General features: G+C 41.1%; 1 protein-coding gene across 1 annotated transcript in view; it reads left to right on the top strand.

The window, feature by feature from the left end:
- CFAP43 (cilia and flagella associated protein 43) overlaps positions 763-21,766 on the top strand; it is a 99,325-nt gene continuing 78,321 nt past the window's right edge. The window contains exons 1-5 of the mRNA XM_018041743.1: positions 763-935; positions 2,441-2,694; positions 11,835-11,931; positions 18,072-18,239; positions 20,867-21,017. Of these exons, the coding sequence (XP_017897232.1) occupies positions 871-935; positions 2,441-2,694; positions 11,835-11,931; positions 18,072-18,239; positions 20,867-21,017 (735 nt within the window). The 5' untranslated portion in view covers positions 763-870. The remainder of the gene's footprint in view (positions 936-2,440; positions 2,695-11,834; positions 11,932-18,071; positions 18,240-20,866; positions 21,018-21,766) is intronic.

Raw genomic sequence — 21,766 nt, forward strand, 5'->3', positions numbered from 1 at the left:
AGAAGGCAGTTCTTCTAAGTTCCACAAAGAAAGGAACTGTATCTGGTTTGCCCACTATTTTGTTCCAAGCGACTAGCACAATGCACAGTAATACTCAGTAAATATTAATATTTTCGAATGAAATGAAGAGAGAAGGGGGCAAGATGAGAAGGAGAGACGTAAAGAACGGAAGAAAGAGGACCAGAAGGGAGGGAAGGAGTGGAGAAGTAAAGGGGGGGCGGGGGGGGGGGCAAGAGAGGGAAGGGGAAGGGAGGAAGCAAGGACAAACTGCGAATCTTTTTTGATCCGTTACGTCCAGAAGCTGTATGCCTCCTTGGAATAGTGGAGGGTATGTTAGAGTATGTAATTAGTAATCAAAGGTTTGAAGCTCTAGATTTAGACTCGATCTGGCTTTAAGTCCCTCTCAGTTTTGTAGTCTTGGGCAATTACTTCTCTTACTCTGCTTTCCTTTTCTACAAAATGAGTCTGATAGAGGATTTGCATATTAAATGAAATAATCTGAACCGCCCTTGGAACAACGTCTGGCACGGTCAGCACTCAATATTAAAGCTTGTTATTGCTATTTATTATTTGTGTAATTACTTGTCCGAGGCTGGATCACTCCAGCACCCACCCTGGGGCCAGCCCCTTGTTTCGCCCTCCGCTCTCCCATTGGTTGAGACAGCTCAGCACTCCCACCAATCCGCTTGGCTCAAGAGAGAGCAGCCGAAAGGGCAGAACCAATGGGCGCAGGAGTTACCGTATCCCGGATACGGTGTAAACAGTGGTGGCTCTGCCAGCCCAGCAGCCAGGGACTTTAGGGTAACCGTTGCAGACCCTGGCCTGGGTCAGGTGTTGGCTGCCCCCGGCCGGCTGAGAAATATCTGGGCCATGGCGCAAGGCCGGGAGCGAGATGAAGTCCACAACGTCGCCCTTGGCGCGTCCCTGTCCGTGAGGTGCGGCGTCCCTGCGACTGACTCCTCTCGCGGAAATTCTTCCCTCAGAACTACAACCTCTCCCTACCCTTTGCTTCCTCTTGTCCTGTAGACCTGCCTTCCCACAAATTCGACCTCTTCTTCAGCCACCAACGCCTTCCTGCAGACTTCCTTACTCTGTGACTTCGCTCCCCTCATTTCCTTACTCAATGACAACAGTTCCATCTCTTTTTACTCCTCCTTGCCCCCCACAACTCACCTCCCGCCCCCTACCCCGCCGCTGTCTTACCCAGTACTTCTCTCCGACACTCTTAATTTCTGCCTCCTCTTTCTGACTATTACCTTCAATAACCTTTTCCTTTCATGTATGTTCCCCACCGCCCACACCCATCCCAGTGACAGCCCTCTTTCCATCCTAATGGTCTTTGGTGATTTTCTCCGTACTTAGGGCCATCAGTCCCTTCCTTCTCTCTCCTATCCACCGACTCTGGATTTGTTTGCACCCATAGTGGCCTTTGAAAAACGTAAAACGCTGCGCAGGTGTAAGTTGGCATTGCTTTTCTTCCACATTCTGGAGTGTTAATTGCGCTGTGTTCCACACAGCATCCTTCACCGGTCCTGGCGGTACTCCCTATTCCCTTGAAGCTTCTCTCTGAACCAGTGTCCTTCTCTGATCCTCTCCATCATCCTTAAGCCTATCTTTAACATTTAAATAGAGGTAGACTCTCCCCTCATTTCAGACTCTCGTCTTTGTCTTCTTCCTCTAGCTTAACATTCACCACACACTCCTTACTTAAAAATATATTACTTTTGTGTTCTAACCTTTTCATTAATGTCTACTTACTTCTTTTAATTTGTGCATTTATCTCTAGTTTTAGATCTAAAACATAGCTGCACACACTCCATCTTAGTAAAGAAGCAATTTTCCTATTTGGCTCCGAACCACTAAGCAGGCTCTCTCTCTTTTTTTTATTTTAACTTTTCATTTTATATTGGAATATAGCTGATCAACAACCTTGTGATAGTTTCAGGTGGATCCAGGCTATCTTATTTAAAGCTTTTTTAAACATTTATTTTTTAAATCATAACTAGTTTTAAAGGTAAGGCCGAGGATGCACCTGTTTTCTATTAGGATCAAGCTCTTTTTGCTCTCTCTTGTTTTCACTTTTTCTTTTCCATGCATACAAGACCTCAGAAATCCTTCTGGGATTTTCTCAGAAGGAAGATTTTCTTTGAGGTGTGAACAGAGGTTGTGCTTCACTAGAAAACTCTCTGAAGAAGATTCTCAAGACCTGTGAAACTTTAGGTCTACACTAAAGTTTCTTTAGTGCCTGAGCTGGAACTGGTCTCACAGCAACCTTGTGTGTTCTTTCATCTGAGAGATGGTTTGGGGCAGAAAGGGGGTGAAAAGAGAATAGATGAGTTTCAAAACTGTTCATGATCTATTGTTTGCTTTGTTTAAAACAGAAAGAAAAAGTATTTGAAATGTATTCTATTCTACTGATGTGACCTATTTTTTCCCAAAGATGGGTGCAAGGATTCCCCAAGCAGAATGTTCATTTTGTCAACGACAGCACCATTTGCTACCCTTCTGGGAATTTCGTAATATTTATCAATATTGAAACCAAGAAAAGAACTGTACTCCAGTGTATGAATGGAATTGTGGGCGTCGTGGCAACTAACATTCCTTATGAAGTTGTGGCTTTTTCTGATCGACGGCTAAGACCACTCATATACATATACAACTTTCCTGGATTAACCAGAAGGACCAAATTAAAAGGTATCTTACAAGACGCTTCCTCTGACATGACTGAAAGATTTTGTCTTAAGATGTGACCAGATCTAGCTCTTATACATGAAAGTTTTTTTTCTTTCTTTCCTTTTTTTTGAAAGATTGTTTTTTCAGTTTTGGTGGTTTTCGTTTTGTTTTTTAGGAATACACATTTATAAGGAAGGAAACAGGGGGATCACTGAGAATTTAATTAAGTAGGATAGAGCCTTGCTACTCAATATGTATTCTCCTTACCATCAACATTGCACCACCTAGGATGCTTGTAAATGCAGAAACTCTGCTCTCATCCAATACCTACTGAACTGTAATCTACACTTTAACCAGATTCCCTAGGTGATTCATATGTACATTAAACTTGAAAGGTGCTGGATTAGAATACTGTAGTATAGCAGTAAATGCTGTTTGTAAACCTTTTTCAGAACAATATTTTCTTTCCTTATGATTTATTGAAAATCTAACTGAATGGATATCATATAACTTCTAAAGGATAAGTCTCTGAGCCTCAATTTCCTTATGCATGAAATGAAGATAATGGTATCTTCTGTTAACAAATGAAATTATATATAACATATAATGCATAATATATAATGTCTGTGAAAATATATGTATATATATATATATATATATATCTCACACGTTTTTCAGTCATGTGTGACTCTTGCAACCCCATGGACAGTACACTAGGCTCCTCTGTCCATGGAATTTCCCAGGCAAGAATAGTGGAGTGGGTTGCCGCTTCCTTCTCCATATGTCATATATACAATGTCAATCAATGTTTCCTACCATTTGAGTTATTATTAACTCATTCATAGACACAACTGTCGCAGACTGGCCTACTGCACATTGGGAACTATCTACAGGCATATCTTGTTCTATTATGCTTTGCTTTATTGTGCTTTATAGATACTGTATTTTTTAAAGATTGAAGGTTCATTGCAGCCCTGCATTGAGCCAGTCTACTGGCACCATTTTTACGACAAGTATTTGCTCACTTCGTGTCTCTGTGTCACATTTTAGTAGTTGTTACAATTTTTCAAGCTTTCTCATTATTATAACATTTGTTGTAATGATCAGTGACCTATTCAATAGAATACAGTTACTATTGTATTTGTTTGGGGGTGCCACAAACTACACCCATATAAGATGACAGACTTAATCTCTAAATCTTTTGTTATGTGCTGACTGTTCCACTAGCAACCATTCCCCTGTCTCTCTCTCTCCCTCCTCAGGCCTCTCTATTTCTTGAGACACAGCAATATTGAAATTAAGCCCATTAATAACCCTAAATATTGAAATTAAGCCATTAATAACTTCCCTGGTAGCTCAGTGGTAAAGAATCTGCAACGCAGGAGGCACTGGAGATGTGGGTCGATCCCTGGGTAGGGAAGATCCCCTGGAGGAGGAAACGGCAACCCACTCCAGTTTTCTTGCCTGGAGAATCCCATGGACAGAGGAGTCTGCCAGGCTACAGTCCATAGTCTCTCAAAGAGTCGAACACAACTGAAACAACTGAGCATACAGCACAATAACCATACAATGGCCTCTGAGTGTTCAAATGAGAGGAGGAGTCACACACCTCTCCCTTTAAATCAAAAGCTAGAAATAATTAACCTCAGTGAAGAAGACATGTCAAAAGCCAAGAGCGGTCAAAAACGAGGCCTCTTGCACCAAATAGTAAACTAAGTTGTGAATGCAAAGGAAAAGTTCTTAAAGGAAATTCAAAGTGAACACAGATATAAGAAAGCAAAATAGTGTCATTGATGATATGGAGAAAGTTTTAATGATCTGTATGAGATGGCTGGATGGCATCACCGACTCGATGGACATGAGTCTGAGTGAACTCCGGGAGATGGTGATGGACAGGGAGGCCTGGCGTGCTGCGATTCATGGGGTCGCAAAGAGTTGGACACAACTGAGCAACTGAACTGAACTGAACTGAACTGATGAGCAAATAGCCTTAAATTCCCTTAAGCCAAAACCTATTCAAAAGCCAGGTCCTAACTCTTCAGTTCTATGAAGACTGAGAGAGCCGAGGAAGCTGCAGAAAAAAAATTCAAAGCTATCAGTTCATGAGGTTTAAAGAAAGAAGTCATCTCCGTAATATAAAAGTGTAAGGTGAAGCAACAAGTGCTGCTGTAGAAGCTGTAGGAAGTCAAAAGATCTTGCTAAGATAATTAATAAAGGTGGCTAGACTATGGAACAGATTTTCACTGTATTTAGATAAATCAGCTTTGTACTGGAAGAAGATGTCTTCTAGGACTTTAATAGAGAGAAGAGGTCAGTTCAGTTCAGTCGCTCAGTCATATCCGACTCTTTGCGACCCCATGAACCGCAGCACATCAGGCCTCCCTGTCCATCACCAACTCCCAGAGTTCACTCAGACTCACGTCCATCGAGTCAGTGATGCCATCCAACCATCTCATCCACTGTCATCCCCTTCTCCTCCTGCCCTCAATCTTTCTCAGGATCTTTTCAAATGAGTCAGCTCTTTGCAGCATGTGTCCAAAGTATTGGAGTTTCAGCTTCAACATCAGTCCTACTAATGAACACTAGTGAACACCAAATGATCACCTTTAGGATGGACTGGTTGGATCTCCTTGCAGTCCAAGGGACTCTCAAGGGTCTTCTCCAACACCACAGTTCAAAAGCATCAATCCTTCGGCACTTCGCTTTCTTTATAGTCCAGCTCTCACATCCATACATGACTACTGTAAAAACTATAGCCTTGACTAGATGGACCTTTGTTGACAAAGTAATGTCTGCTTTTGAATATGCTGTCTAGTTTGGTCATAACTTTCCTTCCAAGGAGTAAGCGCCTTTTAATTTCATGGCTGCAATCACCATCTGAAATGATTTTGGAGCCCCCAAAAATGAAGTCTGACACTGTTTCCACTGTTTCCCATCTATTTGCCATGAAGTGAAGGGACCGGATGCCATGATCTTCGTTTTCTGAATGTTGAGCTTTAAGCCAACTTTTTTACTCTCCTCTTTCACTTTCATCAATAGGCTCTTTAGTTCTTCTTCACTTTCTGCCATAAGCGTGGTGTCATCTGCATATCTGAGGTTACTGATATTTCTCCTGGCAATCTTGATTCCAGCTTGTGCTTCCTCCAGCCCAGAGTTTCTCATGATGTACTCTGCACAGAAGTTAAATAAGCAGGGTGACAATATACAGCCTTGACGTACTCCTTTTCCTATTTGGAACCAGTCTGTTGTTCCATGTCCAGTTCTAACTGTTGCTTCCTAACCTGCATACAGGTTTCTCAAGAGGCAGGTCAGGTGGTCTGGTATTCCCATCTCCTTCAGAATTTTCCACAGTTTATTGTGGTCCACACAGTCAAAGGCTTTGGCCTAGTCAATAAAGGAAAAATAGATATTTTTCTGGAACTCTTTTGCTTTTTCGATGATCCAGCGGATGTTGGCAATTTGATCTCTGGTTCCTCTACCTTTTCTAAAACCAGCTTGAACATCTGAAAGTTCACGGTTCACGTATTGCTGAAGCCTGGCTTGGAGAATTTTAAGCAATACTTTACTATCATGTGCTGCTGCTGCTTCTAAGTTGCTTCAGTCATGTCTGACTCTGTGCGACCCCATAGGTGGTAGCCCACCAGGCGATGAGTGCAATTGTGTGGTAGTTTGAGCATTTTTTGGCATTGGCTTTCTTTGAGATTGGAATGAAAACTGACCTTTTCCAGTCCTGTGGCCACTGCTGAGTTTTCCAAATTTGCTGGCATATTGAGTGCAGCACTTTCACAGTATCATCTTTCAGGATTTGAAATAGCTCAATTGGAATTCCATCACCTCCACTAGCTTTGTTTGTAGTGATGCTCCCTAAGGTCCACTTGACTTCACATTCCAGGATGTCTGGCTCTAGGTGAGTGATCACACCATCGTGATGATCTGGGTTGTGAAGAACTTTTTTGTACAGTTCTTCTGTGTATCCTTGCCACCTCTTCTTAATATCTTCTGCTTCTGTTAGATCCCTACCATTTCTGACCTGACAGAATGTGGTCCACTGGAGAAGGGAATGGCAAAGCACTTCAATATTCTTGCCTTGAGAATCCCAGGAACAGTATGAAAAGGAAAAACGATAGGACACTGAAAGATGAACTCCCCAGGTTGGTAGGTGCCCAAGATGCTATTGGAGATCAGTGGAGAAATAACTCCAGAAAGAATGAAGAGATGGAGCCAAAGCAAAAACAATACCCAGTTGTGGATGGGACTGGTGATAGAAGCAAGGTTCAATGCTGTAAAGAGCAATGTTGCATAGGAACTTGGAATGTTGGTCCATGAATCAAGGCAAATTGGATGTGGTCAAACAAGAGATGGCAAGAGTGAACATTGACATTCTAGGAATCAGTGAACTAAGATGGACTGGAATGGGTGAATTTAACTCAGATGACCATTAAATCTACTATTGTGGTTAGGAATCCCTTAGAAGAAATGGAGTAGTCATCATAGTCAACAAAACAGTCCAAAATGCAGTACTTGGATGCAATCTCAAAAAAGACAGAATGATCTCTGTTCGTTTCCAAGGCAAACCATTCAATATCATGGTAATCCAAGTCTATGCCCCGACTAGTAATGCTGAAGAAGCTAAAGTTGAACAATTCTATGAAGACCTACAAGACCTTGTAGAACTAACACCCACAAAAGATGTCCTTTTCATTATAGAGGACTGGAATGCAAAAGTAGGAAGTCAAGAAACACCTGGAGTAATAGGCAAATTTGGCCTTGGAGTACAGAATGAAGCAGGACAAAGGCTGATAGAGTTCTGCCAAGAGAACGCACTGGTCATAACAAACACCCTCTTCCATCAGCACAAGGGAAGACTCTACACATGGACATCACCAGATGGTCACCACCGAAATCAGATTGATTATATTCTTTGCAGCCAAAGATGGAGAAGCTCTATACAGTCAGCAAAAACAAGACCAGGAGCTGACTGTGGCTCAGATCATGAACTCCTTATTGCCAAATTTAGACTGAAATTGAAGAAAGTGGAGAAAACCATTGGACCATTCAGGTATGACCTAAATCAAATCCCTTATGACTATGCAGTGGAAGTGAGAAATAGACTTAAGGGATTAGATCTGATAGACACAGTGCCTGATGAACTATGGATGGAGGTTCATGACATTGTACAGGAGACAGGAATCAAGACCATCCCCAGGAAAAAGAAATGCAATAAAGCAAAATGGCTGTCTGAGGAGGCCTTACAAATAGCTGTGAAGAGAAGGGAAGCGAAAAGCAAAGGAGAAAAGGAAAGATATACCCATTTGAATGCAGAGTTCCAAAGAATAGCAAGGAGAGATAAGAAAGCCTTCCTCAGTGATCAAGAAATAGAGGAAGATATCAGTACCTGGTTTCAAAGCTTCAAAGGCAGGCTGACTCTTGTTAGAGATAAATGCAGCTTGTGACTTGACATTGACGCCAATGCTCATTTATCATTTTGAAAATCTAGAGCTCTTAAAAGTTATGGTAAATCTACTCTGTGTGTACTCTACAAATCCTGTTGTCTCTACTCTACACATCCTGGATGAGAGCATATCTATTTACAGCATGTTTTACTAAATATTTTAATATTCAGTAAAATATTTAATGTTTAATAATTTAATATTTCACTATTGAGACTACTGCTTGGAAAAGAAATTCCTTTCAAAATATTACTGCTCATTGACAGTGCAGCTGGTCGCCCAAGGGTTCTGATGGAGATGTACAAAGAGATTAATGTTGTTTTCATGCCTGATAACACAACATCCCTTCTGCAGCCTGTGGATCAAGGAGTAACTTCTCCAGTCAAGTCCTATTGTTCAAGAAATATATTTTGTAAGACTGTAGGTGCCGTAGGGAGTGACTCCTTTAGTAGGTCTGGGCAAAGTATTAATGGATTGAAAACCTCTAAAAAATATTCACCATTCTAGATGCAATTAAGAACATTTGTAATTCATTGAAAGAGGTCAAAATATCAATACTAATAGGAGTTTGAAAGGAGTGGATTCCAACCCTGATGGGTGACTGAGCAGTTCAAGACTCAAAAAAAAAAAAAAAAAAAAAAGACTTCAGTGGAGGAAGTCATTGCAGATGTGGTGGAAATAGCGAGAGAACTAGAATGAGAAGTGGAGCCTGAAGATGTGACTGAATTGCTGCACTCTCGTTGTAAAACTTAAACAGAGGAGGAGTTTCTTTTCACAGATGAGCTAAGAAAGTGGTTTATTGAGTTGGAATCTATTTCTGGTGACAATGCTATGAGGTTGTTGAAATGACAAGAAAGGGCTTAGAATGTTACCTAAACTTGGTTGATAAAGTGATGGTAGAGTTTGAGCAGACTGACTTCAGTTTTGAAAGGAGTTCTACACTGGGTAAAATGCTATCAAACAGCACTGCCTGCTACAGAGATATCATTCGTGAAAGGAAGAGACTTTGACGTGGCAAACTTCATTGTTGTCTTACTATAATTGCCACAGCCACCCAGCCTTCAGCAATCATTTCCCCAATCAGTCAGCAGCCATTAACATCTAGGCAAGTCCCTCCACCAGCAAAAAGATTGTTATTTACTAAAGGCTCAAATGATGCTTAGCATCTTTTGGTAATCTCTTCTCCAGGGGATCGTCCCAACCCAGGGATTGAACCCAGGTCTCCCACATTGCAGGCAGATTCTTTACAGTCTGAGTCACCAGGGAAGTCCAAGAATACTGGAGTGGGTAACCTATACCTTCTCCAGCAGATCTTCCCAACCCAGGAATTGAACCAGAGTGTCCTGAGTTGCAGGTAGATTCTTTACCAGCTGAGCTATCAAGGAAGCCCCATCTTTTGGTAATAAACTATTTTAAAATTAAGAAAGGTACATTTTAAAAACATAATTCTATTGCACACTTACTAGACTACAGTATAGTTTAAATATAACTTTTATGTGTACTGGGAAACCAAAAATATCTTGTGACTTTCTTTATGCAATATTTGCTTTATTGCACTGGTCTGAAGCCAAACCCATAATCTCCAAAGTATGGCAGTACATGAATGTAACTACCCTTCTTGTTTAAAATTTCCCCAAGCTGCTTTATTTGGCTGTTGCCCTGTTCAAGCAATGAAAGTTAATTCAAACCAATAGCCAGCATTCATGTTAAATAATGAAACTCTAAAAGCATTTACAATTAAGTTAGGACTAAGTCACTGAGGATACCTGTTGTTACCACTAATATTAAAACCAACTTGGAGTTTCCAGCCAATGCAACATAATATGAAATAGAAAAATTACACCTATGGAAAAGGAGTTAATAGATAATAGTGTGCCAAGACTAATAAAATAATGCTAGTAAGATGCTGATTTCAAAATAAATATCCATGCAATTGGGAGATTTAAATGCTTAGGAATGCTTCAAGGAAGAAATATGACTGACCTCAATGAAGAAAAACATAAAAGTCACTGATATAAAATATTTAAACATAAAGAAGCATATTTCTGCATGAAAATTATAGTTATAACTATATTTCTCATATTCTTCACAGAATGTAAATCATAGGTTTATCATGTTTCAGAGAGCCAGGAGTATATGAATAAATGTTCTTCCAGAACAAAAAGTAGAGAATGAGAATAATTTGAAAGAGGTTGATGCCAAGGCCAAGGGCCCTCTTAGCATAATGGTGCTGTAGACAGGTAGATTGTGGTATTGGTATAGGGATCACTCCATCAGTGGAAGAGTTGAAGGCTGGGGACAGGATGTAGGATCTATAAAGCTAAGTATATGATGAAGATGCTCCCAGACATGTACGCACACACACACACACACACACACACACACACACACACACGCACAATAGATGATCTGGATTACTCAATGATGGTGTTAAGAAAACTAATTAGAACGAAAGTAGCAAGTTATGTACTCATTGTTATACTGTACACCAAAACTTATACAAAACAAAAATAAGAGCTCATTATAAACAACAAACCCGTCAAAAAGTAGAAAATATGTGGTGGAAAATTGAAATAATTTGAGGACAGAAGAGAACTTTTCACATAAAGGGTGCAACTTAGAATAGACATATTTTTGATTACATACAAATTTAAAGCTTGTGAACATCTAAAATACCATAAAAATTAAAAAGCAAACAACGAAGTGAGGAAAATATTTGAACCAATATGACCAAGTATTTTCAGACCACTTATGAACTGATAAGGAAAAAAGACAGATATTCTGATAGAGCAGTGGAAAAAGAACTTGTCCAAACCACAAGACTAGCAATGTCCAAAAGCATAAAGTCTTCCGTCTCAATATTCATTTTATTTATTTTTCAACATTCATTTATAAGAGTTTCTTAAACTGAGATGAAGTTTTTCTGCTTATCAAGGTCACAATTATTTAAAAGCTTATACTTGCTAGGCAGAGTGTTAAATTGATAACATTTTTGTTATTGTTGTTGAAGGTAGAGGTAAAAAGTGATACAAAGACATGAATGTAAAGAAGACAAACATAGAAGGCAAAGCTTGCATCTATGGAACCATACTGAGGAGCAGCAGCTAAAGGAGGGGAAACCAGAGCCTCACATATAAGGAAGGCAGAAGCAGATACTTCCCTGTATTAGCATCCTCACTATGCACATTTTAAACATGTTGCTAAGACTTTTAAAGTCATGTTTCATTTCTTCAGCTGCAGGTACAAATGAGAAAAGAACTTTTTTAGCTGTTCTAAAGACCGAAAGATATTAAGCTAAGGGCCAGAAATGACCTACGGGGCAGAGATATGGAAGCAAGCTAGAATTATGGCAGCTCTTCAAGGTTTTTCAAGTTGTTTGAATGAATAACTTTTCTAATTACCATGTTTTGTGTATTTATTCTTGGGCCATTTCAAGTCACATGGGGACGTACATGTAGTGTACTCAATTTTGCACTGGGGTCACGAGACAGAGACCTCATGGCTTAATTCACTCTAAAATCTTTTTAAAATGGATCTTAACTTTGCTCATAACTTTCTATTAATAGTGTTAGATGTCAGTCAAGACATCTCTTATTCTAGGGGCCAAAGCTTTTGAATTATGTAAAAATTATTAAATAAGGGAAATTAAATGATAAGACTATAGTTAATCTGAACTTGATTAAATCCTTATAATGGGTTTTTATATTACAGGCAACGTTCTCCTAGACTACACTTTACTTTCCTTCAGTTACTGTGGCACCTACCTGGCTAGTTACTCCTCCCTTCCAGAATTTGAACTGGCCCTCTGGTAAGTTGCAGCCTCCTGCAGAATTTCTTTGGGTCACATTTTAATCTTGTCCTTCTAGATTGTATCAAAGGACATCTACATGAAAAATCTGGAACAAGGAAAAGTGGAACAAATAACAGTCCTAAGCATTGGCTTAATATAATCACCACTTTCAGGCAGCAAATTGGCAGGGCAAAAGCTAACAGATTAATTATTGTCTTTCTCTTCTTATTAATGTGTTTAATATTCCTTTGTCAGGTAAAGAATTCATGGATAATTACATAAAGTTTTATCCTTTCTTAAATCATATGATACCTTTGAATTATTTTATACTTTCCAATAATGTTGAAATTAAGATGTCTCTATATTAGAGCTCAGTTTGAAGTAATTATTTTTAGGGACATTAGAACAACTGTATGTTCAGAGAGTAGAACATCATACCCCATTTTCCAGCTGTAAAGAAAATACTTGTTAATAAGATACATGTCTGGTCTTTGCTGGGTCACTTCATGTGGCCACCTTCAAGATGCACTCACTGTTCTATCCATAATATAGACTCCTTCTGGGGTAAATCTGTCTTATTAAGGTGAAATATGGAATGTTCCAAAGATGATTGCGAATACCCCTTATATACCAGCTTTCTCGGGGCTTCTGTGGTGACTCAGCTGTTAAAGAAGCCACCTGCCAATGCAGAAGATGCAAGAAACTTGGATTCAGTCTCTGAGTAGGGAAGATCCCCTGGAGAAGTAAATGGCAACCCACTCCAATATTCTTGCCTGGAAAGTTCCATGGACGGAGGAGCCTGGTGGGTGTTGGTCCATAGGGTTGCAAAGAGTTAGACATCACTGAGTGCTCACACACACACACACACACCAGCATTTCTCATGTAAGAATGTAATAATCTAGATTCAGAGAACAACATTTAGTTTATGTAGAATTACTTAAAAAAATAAAACTTTACTGAGATATAATTGATGTATAATAAGCTATATATATATACAACTTGATGACTTCTGACTTATTCATGAAACCAGGATGATGAATATATCCATATTCATGATCAGGATGATGAATATATCCATAATCTCCAAAAGTTTTCCTGTGCTCCCTCGGATCCAGGTGTGCCGCACAAACATGTGGCTTCCCAGGGTAAAGCATCCACCTGGCAATGCAGGGGACTCAGGAGACTCAGGGTTGATCCCTGTGTTGGGGAGATCCCCTGGAGAAGGAAACAGCAACCCCCTCCAATATTATTGCCTGGGAAATCCTGTGGACAGAGAAGCCTGGGGGGCTACAGTCCATGGGGCCTCATAGAGTCTGCCATGACTGAGTGACTGGGCACACATACCTGTACACCATTGCTTCCCTGCCTTCACCCCTGGGGAACCAGTGGTGTATTTTCTCTCACTCTGAGTTAGTTTGCATTTTATAGAATTGCATATACATTATATACTATTTTTTTTAATCTGACTTCTTCCATGCTGCACAGTTATTTTAAAATTCTCCCACGCTGCTGTGTGTTTCAACAGCTCATTCCTTTGTATTCCATGGTATATAGCACAATCTGTTTACTCACTCACCTGTTAATGATTGTTTTAGTTTGCTAGGGCTGCCATTAACAAAGTACCGCAAACTGAGTGGTTTAACCACAGAAATTTATTGTCTCAGTTCTGGAGGGCAGAAATCTGAGATCAAGGTGTCAGCAGGATTGATTCCTGCTGAGCTATAATGGAGAATCTGTTCCTGACTGTGAATAACTGTCCTCGTGTTCATATGGTATTCTCCTTGTTTGTATGTCTGCCTCTTAATTTCCCCTTTTATAAGGTTACTAATCATATTGGAGTTGGGCCACACTAAATGACTTCATTTCATTTAGGAAAGACCCTCCTTCCAAATAAGGTCACACTCTGAGATACTGAGGGTAAGGACCTTAACCTATGAATTGTAGGAGACACAAATACATCCATAACAATGCTTAAAAGATGAGTAGGAATGAGATTTGTGAAGAAGGGAAGGAAGAAGATTCTAAGCAGAGAAAAGGCACGCACAAAGGCCATGAGGTCAGAAAATATGGCAAATTTGAAGATTTAATTAAGAGGTCGTAATGCCGTAAACAAGAGACCAGCCATGAGAGGCAAGCCCAAAGGGACAGTGTGAGGCCAGTGTGTGATCAGCCTTGTAAATATGTGACCGTGGAGTTTATCATCCAAATCTGGACACTTGTGAGAATGAAAGGGGTATGTTATTAATAATTAATGCAAAAGGATACTCATCCTCTGTATAAGTCATGCAAGTTGGCACATCCTTTATCATAGAGGCAATGGGTGTCATTAATAGACTTTTACCAGGGATGTGAAAATAACATGATCAGTCTGCATATAAAGATCTTCTGGTCACATCAAGGAGGGAACATCAATTAGGAGGCTTTGGTGGTCCAGATGAGAGATAGTCGTGGCATGGACTAGAATAGTGAGCATAGGGATGCAGGAAAATGGAGATATTTGGGAGGTGTTTAGGGGGCAGCACCATTGGGCTTGGTGACTGACTGAATGTTGGGCATGGTGCTGAGAGAGAAGGACAGTTGAGGGTTTTACCCAGAGTTGTGACTTGGTAAACTTGGGGATGTGATGGTGCTTTTCAGAAAGATATAGAAGGCTTGGGTGGAGGGAGGTTGGAAGAGGTGATTGGGGAAGATGAGTTGGGACAAGCTGAGTTGAGGGTGCCTGAGATAAAGAAATGGTGATGTTTAGTTGGCAGTTGATATATCAGTTAGGATTAAGGTTCAGTTGCTGCTACAGAAACCCAAATCACCCTAAAGAGATAATGTAAACAAGACAGGAGGTTTTTTTTCTCCCGTGTAGCAGTTTGGGTATGAGCAGCCTGTGGCTGATCTGGTGGCTTACCGGTGTCTGGGATCTGTCTCCCCTATTCTGTTGTTCTCGCACTCCTAGGGTGTTGCCCTCATCTCTAGTCTAAAGTGGGGCACCAGCCATGTATTTTTGGGAGCCACATGGAAGGGAAAAGCATAATGGGGAGAGAACAAACCTTTGTTGGACACAAAGCCCGGGAACTGCACGCATCACTACCACTTAGAGCCCTCTGGCCACCTTGGTCACAAGCCACATGGAGCTACAAAGCCCGCTGGGAAATATGGTCCTCACTGTGGGTGACCATGTACCTACTTAGAAACTAGGGGATTCTGTTACTAGGAAGGAGAAACAGAGAATAGACTTTGAGAGACGCAGTTTGCCTCTGTCCTAGATAGCTACGACCAGAGCTCAGGAGAGAGTGCTGGAGGTTAACATTTGGGAGTTGTTAGATTAGTAGTCAGAGTGCTGAAAGTGGATAGAGCCCCTACAAGAGAACCTTTAACAGAACCTAGAGGAACACCAATAAAAGGGGCTTAAAGGGGAAAAGGGCCTCATAGGATATTCAGAAGGAGCAGTCATGGAGCGAGGACGGACAGAGGCATGGAGGCTCCAAAACGCACCTGAGCCTGGATTCTGAAGAAAGCAGAGCCTGAGGCGGAAACTCACATGCCCCTTCTTTAGGAGAGAGTACAGTCTCAGGAAGGAGGCAAGCTAGAAAGGGGGAGGGAGGGAAGGAAGAGAGCCAATGTGAGCACACATGAATTCACTGGGCACCACTTAGCTGCTCTGTCCCACAGGTGGTCTTTTGAGAGGCCATGTGGAATACTGTGAACGTGGACAGTCCCTGGGCTATGACACAAAGGGCTGGGAAGGGGAGAGGAAGATATGGGAACTTGCCCACCACTCCTGTTACCCCATCAATCAAAAGTCCCCTGCACAGGGTATTAACTCCGCCCCACTTTCAGACTTAGTGCAACCTGAGGCTCTGGGTGTGTAGAGCAGGCATGAGATGAGGTGCAAGCAAAGTGGGCCCATGAAGTTAGTTGAAACCTATGCAGTTAGACAGCCACCAAGTCAGCTAGGCAGAACAGGTGATCCAGGGCCCAGAAACAGCATGGGGCTGACAGTTAGCAGTTTCGCATGAGAGCTTTGTTGACAGAGAGTCCAAGAGTCATCCCAGAAGGTAGTTGTGGTGAGCTGAGTCCAGTCCTGCAGAAGTTAATTTAGACAAGGACTGAAAAGAGCCTGCCAGGTTTAGGATGAAGGTGGATGTCAGTGGATCTTGGAGACAGACAGATGAGAGACAGATATCTGTGTCAGTGGAATGGTGGCGAGGGGTGCAGATATCCTGGGATGAGGGGAGAACAAGAATGAGGAAGAGGATGCAGTGAGTTTAAACAACTCACTCAGGAAGGTTGGCTCCAAGGGAAGAGAGACATGAAAGTGTGAGATTAGGCGAGGGATTTTTTTTAAAAGATGGTACAGATGAGCACTTCAGGGTTGACAGAGAGGAGTCAGGACAGAGGGAGAGCCCAAAGGTGCAAAAGAGAAGGAATAATGGGTAAACTAATGTTCTTAAGAAGTCAAGACCTATAGGGTCCAAAGTACAGGTGGTAAAACTGGCCTTAAGCAGAAGGGAGGATATGTCTTCCATTGTAACAGAAGAGGATAAGGAAAGAATGATACAGAACTTGGCAGGTTGTCACACTTGATCTCAGAAATTTGGAGGAATTTTCAGCTGATAACCTCTGTTTTCTTCATTGAAGTCAAGGCCATTTACTGAGAGTAAGAAGGAGCCGGAGGAGTTAGAGCCTTCAGGAAAATGGAGAATATTAAAAATCAGCACTTTAGAGAGTAGGAAATAGAACCAACCAGAGAAACAAAGGAGGATATGAGGGTCCTTGTTGGTGGTAAACATGGATTTATAATATCACTGACAAACATAGTCCTGTGATATTTGTTCTTTTGTTTCAGCAGCTCAGGTTTTCAGCCATATCCATCCAGGGTTGATGTGTTTTCCCAGGCATCCGAGGCAGAAAGTAAAAACAATCCAGGGAATCAGTGATACCAGCAAGAGATTAGTTAATGTGATGGATGGGACCTCTGTGATGGGGATGGAAGGAGTTGGGAGCAGGAGGGAGCCAAGAAACAGGGTGAACTCCACACAATTTAGTTCTAGTTTGCAATTCACAACCCTGAGTGGAGTTCTGGCTCCTTATGAGGGGACAGCTCACGTGAATTTTTCTTCTGTTTATTTTATCTAGCAAAGGACCTTGCTCATGATAGGCATTCAAGATATTCTCTCAAGTGGGTAAATGAATTAATCTGTTTTAAACTACTAGTTTAAACAGGAGAAGGCAATGGCAACCCACTCCAGTACTCTTGCCTGGAAAATCCCATGGATGGAGGAGCCTGGTAGGCTGCAGTCCATGGGGTCGCACAGAGTCGGACACGACTGAAGCGACTTAGCAGTAGCAGTAGCAGCAAACTACTAGTAATATGATTTTTGTTAGTTGTTAAAGGGGCAAAACCCAAACAATGTAACCGAGCATAACCCTATGGGCTCTTCCTGGGACAGGTGGTAGTGGTTTAGTACCTAAGTCATGTCTCACTCTTTGAGACCCCGTGGACTGTAGCCCGCCAGGCTGCTCTGTCCATGGGATTTCCCAGGCAAGAATACTGGAGTGGGTTGCCATTTCCTTCTTCAAGGGGTCTTCCCCACCCAGGGACTGAACCCGCATCTCCTGCATTGGCAAGTGGATTCTTTAGTGCTGAGCCACCTGGGAAGCCTACTGTGATTTTTAAAACTCCGTAAATGATCAGCTGGTATCAGTGCATACAGGGCATCTCAACTCATAAGGAGTACTCATCTGTAGTACTAAGCAATTTAGGCACCTACACTTTTCAGCACATGTGATGGTACTTTCCACTTTCTAGATATAAATGGGTCAAATCCAGATTTGATAAGGAGCATGAAACAGCCTTATTAGCACATTGCAGAGTAATATTTTAAAATAATTGTCTTGCTTTCCTAGGAGGGTACACTATAATTATAAGCATGATTATTTTAACTTTGATATTAAGATAAGAGATTAATAAATTATATAATAAATTCTCAAGTTATGTAAGTTGTTTTCAAGTTTTGGGAATAGCCAAAAATTCATTCAGGTTTTCATTCTCTCTTATGGAAAAGCCTGAATGAACTTTATGGCCAACCCAATAATTAGATATATGTTCTCAAGACATGAAATTCAAATGAAGTATTTTTCACCAAACGCAATTTTGTCTCAGGAACTGGGAATCAGGTGTCATTTTGTGCAGGAAGTCACAACCCGGTGTAGATGTGAGCCAGATGACTTTTAACCCCATGAATTGGCACCAGCTGTGCTTGTCAAGTCCAAGCGCAGTAACTGTGTGGACCATCGAAAGAAGTAACCAGGAACATTATCTCAAAGCAAAGTAAGAGACTTCATTACAACCTAGCAAAATGGGGATTTTGTTTGCATTCATGTAACGGGATTGGGTCGATTTGGTGAATTAAATGGCTTTATACACACATGTTAAAACATCTTTTCCCATACTTTGGAGTGGTTGGTTGCATTTTGAAGGGATTCTCTTTAACTTGATTTCCCATTGAGTTTAAATATCAACCTTATTACAACATGGTTTAATTTTCCAAAATTGTATTTACTCTAGCCATTTCAAAATATGACTATTGTATTAAATATACATGTATTTCTAAAAGATCGTGTTTTTTGTTCCTATTATTTTGATACCCAATTGAAGTCTCAAAAATAAGAACATTTTAGATATGGGAAATGTATAGATTATATTTTCAGCTACATTGTCTATAAACAAAAGGGTCATCGCATGTAGTGAAGTCATGGAATTACCTATTTCAATAGGACTGGGTCAAAGAAAAGTTAAAAGACCAATGTCCTGGTGATAGTTGATGATCACGGCACCTTTGTTGAAAAGAGTCCAAAGACTTAAGGTGGTCCTGAGCCTACCATTCCCTGCACATTCCCCAAAGTCAAAGACTAAGGGGACATTGGACATGCACATTCTCAAAGTTGCAGATTTTGAAAACCTGCCTTCTTAAAGAGAAATGTGAAGCTAGTTAATAAAGTTTTCAAACTGGAGAACCCTAAGAGAGGCACTTCTTTCTCCTCAGTATTCTTTATGTCTCAATTTCATTTTCAAGAGAATCCATTGAATAGCCAAATCAGTCTCAGGGCAGAGTTGACAACACTGTACCTTTTCATAAAGTGGATAATGTCTCTATCAGATCTTTGCCAGGGCAGACAAGTAATTTATCACATTTTGTTTTGTTTCCCTTGAATATTCTTCTCCAGTTCTGAATGTTGAGTTGTGATTTTTCTATAAGAAAATATAAAGTAAGTGGATTGTTCTGGATCAGGAAACAAGCAGGATTTGAAAATACTTAGTTAAGCCTTACATTTGAGTGGTAAATACTATTTTTGTGTGATGATTTTTCAAAATTATTCATCATTCATAAAACAGAACCAAGGACGTTTTGAACTTAACACGTAAAGCCATGAGTTCTCTAACCATGGTCATCTTTATAACCATGTTATAGTTTAAAAGTAAATATATGGTAAATCTGAAAATAAATTCCTGATACCAGAGGTTGTAAAGGTAGCTGAGTTTAATCTACATATATGTTAATTTTGGTCCATGTGTTTTTATTTGAGTTAGTTACCAATATTTAAAATTTGAGAAGTTTCTCATCAATTCTAGATTCTGATATTCTCTTGAAATTTTGAAATAAAAATTCTCACAATCCAGCAAACCCTCTTGGTTAGAACTGAGTGGCACCTGCCAGCTTTAGGAGGTGTGTACAGAGAAAAAATTCTTAGATTTTCTGTTTCTTTGTCAGAAAAAGCCTAGTTCTTCCCTGCTGTGTTTTTCTTCTTCATGAGTCTTGTTTACTAGCACAATGAACACTTCATTTCTGATGTTTGTGGAGGAAGTTCCCACCCACCCCCACCCACACCCCCCCCACCCACACCCCCCCCCAAACAATTCTCCATGATACCAGCTGGGTGTTTATGATTCAACTCAATTCTGACACTCTACCCAGAGATAGAACCAGATTCCACAGGCTAAGGGTTCGGTCCTACAAGACTGCCCTCCCCCTTCCACTTCAGATGCTAGCTGCAGACTAGGTTGTTACCTGTACTTCCAACTAACCAGCTACAGATTAGAGATTTCAATGACCCTCTCCTGGGGTTACATTAATCTGCAAGAACAACTCCCAGAACTCAGGACAGCACTTACTGACGTTTACTAGTTTATTGAAGGATATGATGAAGGCTGCAGACGAGCAGCCAGGTGGTGATACATGGGGTGAGGTCTTGAAGGGTCTTGAATGAAGCAATTTCTGTCCCATTTCTGGGAGTTGGTTAGACCGCATCACCCTCCCAGTGTACGTGTTCACCAACCTGGAAGCTCTCCCGACTCCTTACCATTACATGATCAGTTTGCTCCATTTCTAGCTCCTCTGCTCTCTCTGGAAGATGGGAGTAGAAGCTGAAACTTCCAAGCCTCTAGTCATGGCTTGGTCTTTCTGGTGAGCAGTACCCATTCAGGAGCCTTTCAGGAGCCCACCCAGAATCGCCTCAATAGAACAAAAGAAGCTCCTAACGCACTTAGGAACTTATAAGAGTTTCAGGAACTCTGTGCCCGGAAACTAGGTAAAGACCCTATATATATTTTTTCCACTCTTTCACAGGAGGGAAAATACTTTCCCATCTGCCGCAGTCCCACCCGGTCACACAGCACTAGCCTAACCCCTGGCAGCATTGAAGTTTCCAATTACTGCTTTGGACACTAACTTTTAAAATGTTTGAAAAATCCCTGTGTACTTGATTCATGACTGTGTATTATCTGTCCTTTTACGATAAATAGTTTTAAATCTACTCTTTTATCTGGTTTCTGTTAGTTGTTTTTTTTTTTAATGAGTTGTAACACCTCCCACTTTGCTTACCACTTATATGAAGCAGTTCCATCAGTGACTAATTTCTGTTAATCTGATTATTCTGACCTCTTTTTTGCCCCTACAGGTCAGTAAAACTGCCTTTGGAAGATGGATCATTTTTTAATGAGACAGATGTCATTTTTCCCCAGTCATTGCCCAAGGACCCTATCTATGGACCTGTGCTCCCTGTGTCAGCCATTGCCGGACTCGTGGGTGAAGAGGCAGAAACTTTCAGGGTAATGACCTGGCCCCTCTCCTTGTGTGCCTGTTGGCTTTCATGACCATCCCATGAGATAGGCAAGATAGAGAGGATCTTCCTGGTTTTTATTACAGATTAACCCTGGAGACCATGAGAGATGAAGGCTCCGGAGTTCTGAGTTTGAGTTTGAGTGACTAGGAAGATGATGGCCCTTGCTAACTGAAGCAGGAGGCCCAGCTGTGATTTCAGAGTGACATACTGACTTTGGAGTGCTGGGTGGCATCCAGGTGGAGATGCCAGGTGGACACGGGCAACGTGGACCTAGCGTCGGAGAGAAGGCAGTGCTGGAGATGAAATAAGTTGGAGTCATTACTGCAGAGAGGATAGTGGGAGCATGGAGCATGGGGTGGGGGAATGGGTAGGGGGTGAGGGAAAGGAGAGAGAGGGTGTCAGGGAAGACAGCCAGAGACGAAAATGTCTGCAAAAGACAGGAGGAAGAAGCGGAGTCTGAGGAGGCGCAGTCACAGAAATAGGAGAAAATCCAGGAGAGAATGAGGCCCTGGAAAACAGTGGAAGAAAGTTTCGTAAGGGAGTTTGCCAAACGTTACTCATTTTTTTTCATTCAACAGATACTTATCAAGCTCCTTGTGTATAACAGGCACAGTTTTAGACAACAGGGTCATGTGGTGACCAACCAGGCATAGGCCTACCTCTCGGAGCATCCATTCTATTAGGGAGAGAGACAACGACGTCAGTACCAAAAGTAAAGAGATACAGTAAATCGTT

Source organism: Capra hircus, chromosome 26, assembly GCF_001704415.2.
Source record: "Capra hircus breed San Clemente chromosome 26, ASM170441v1, whole genome shotgun sequence".
Taxonomy (NCBI): Eukaryota; Metazoa; Chordata; class Mammalia; order Artiodactyla; family Bovidae; genus Capra; species Capra hircus.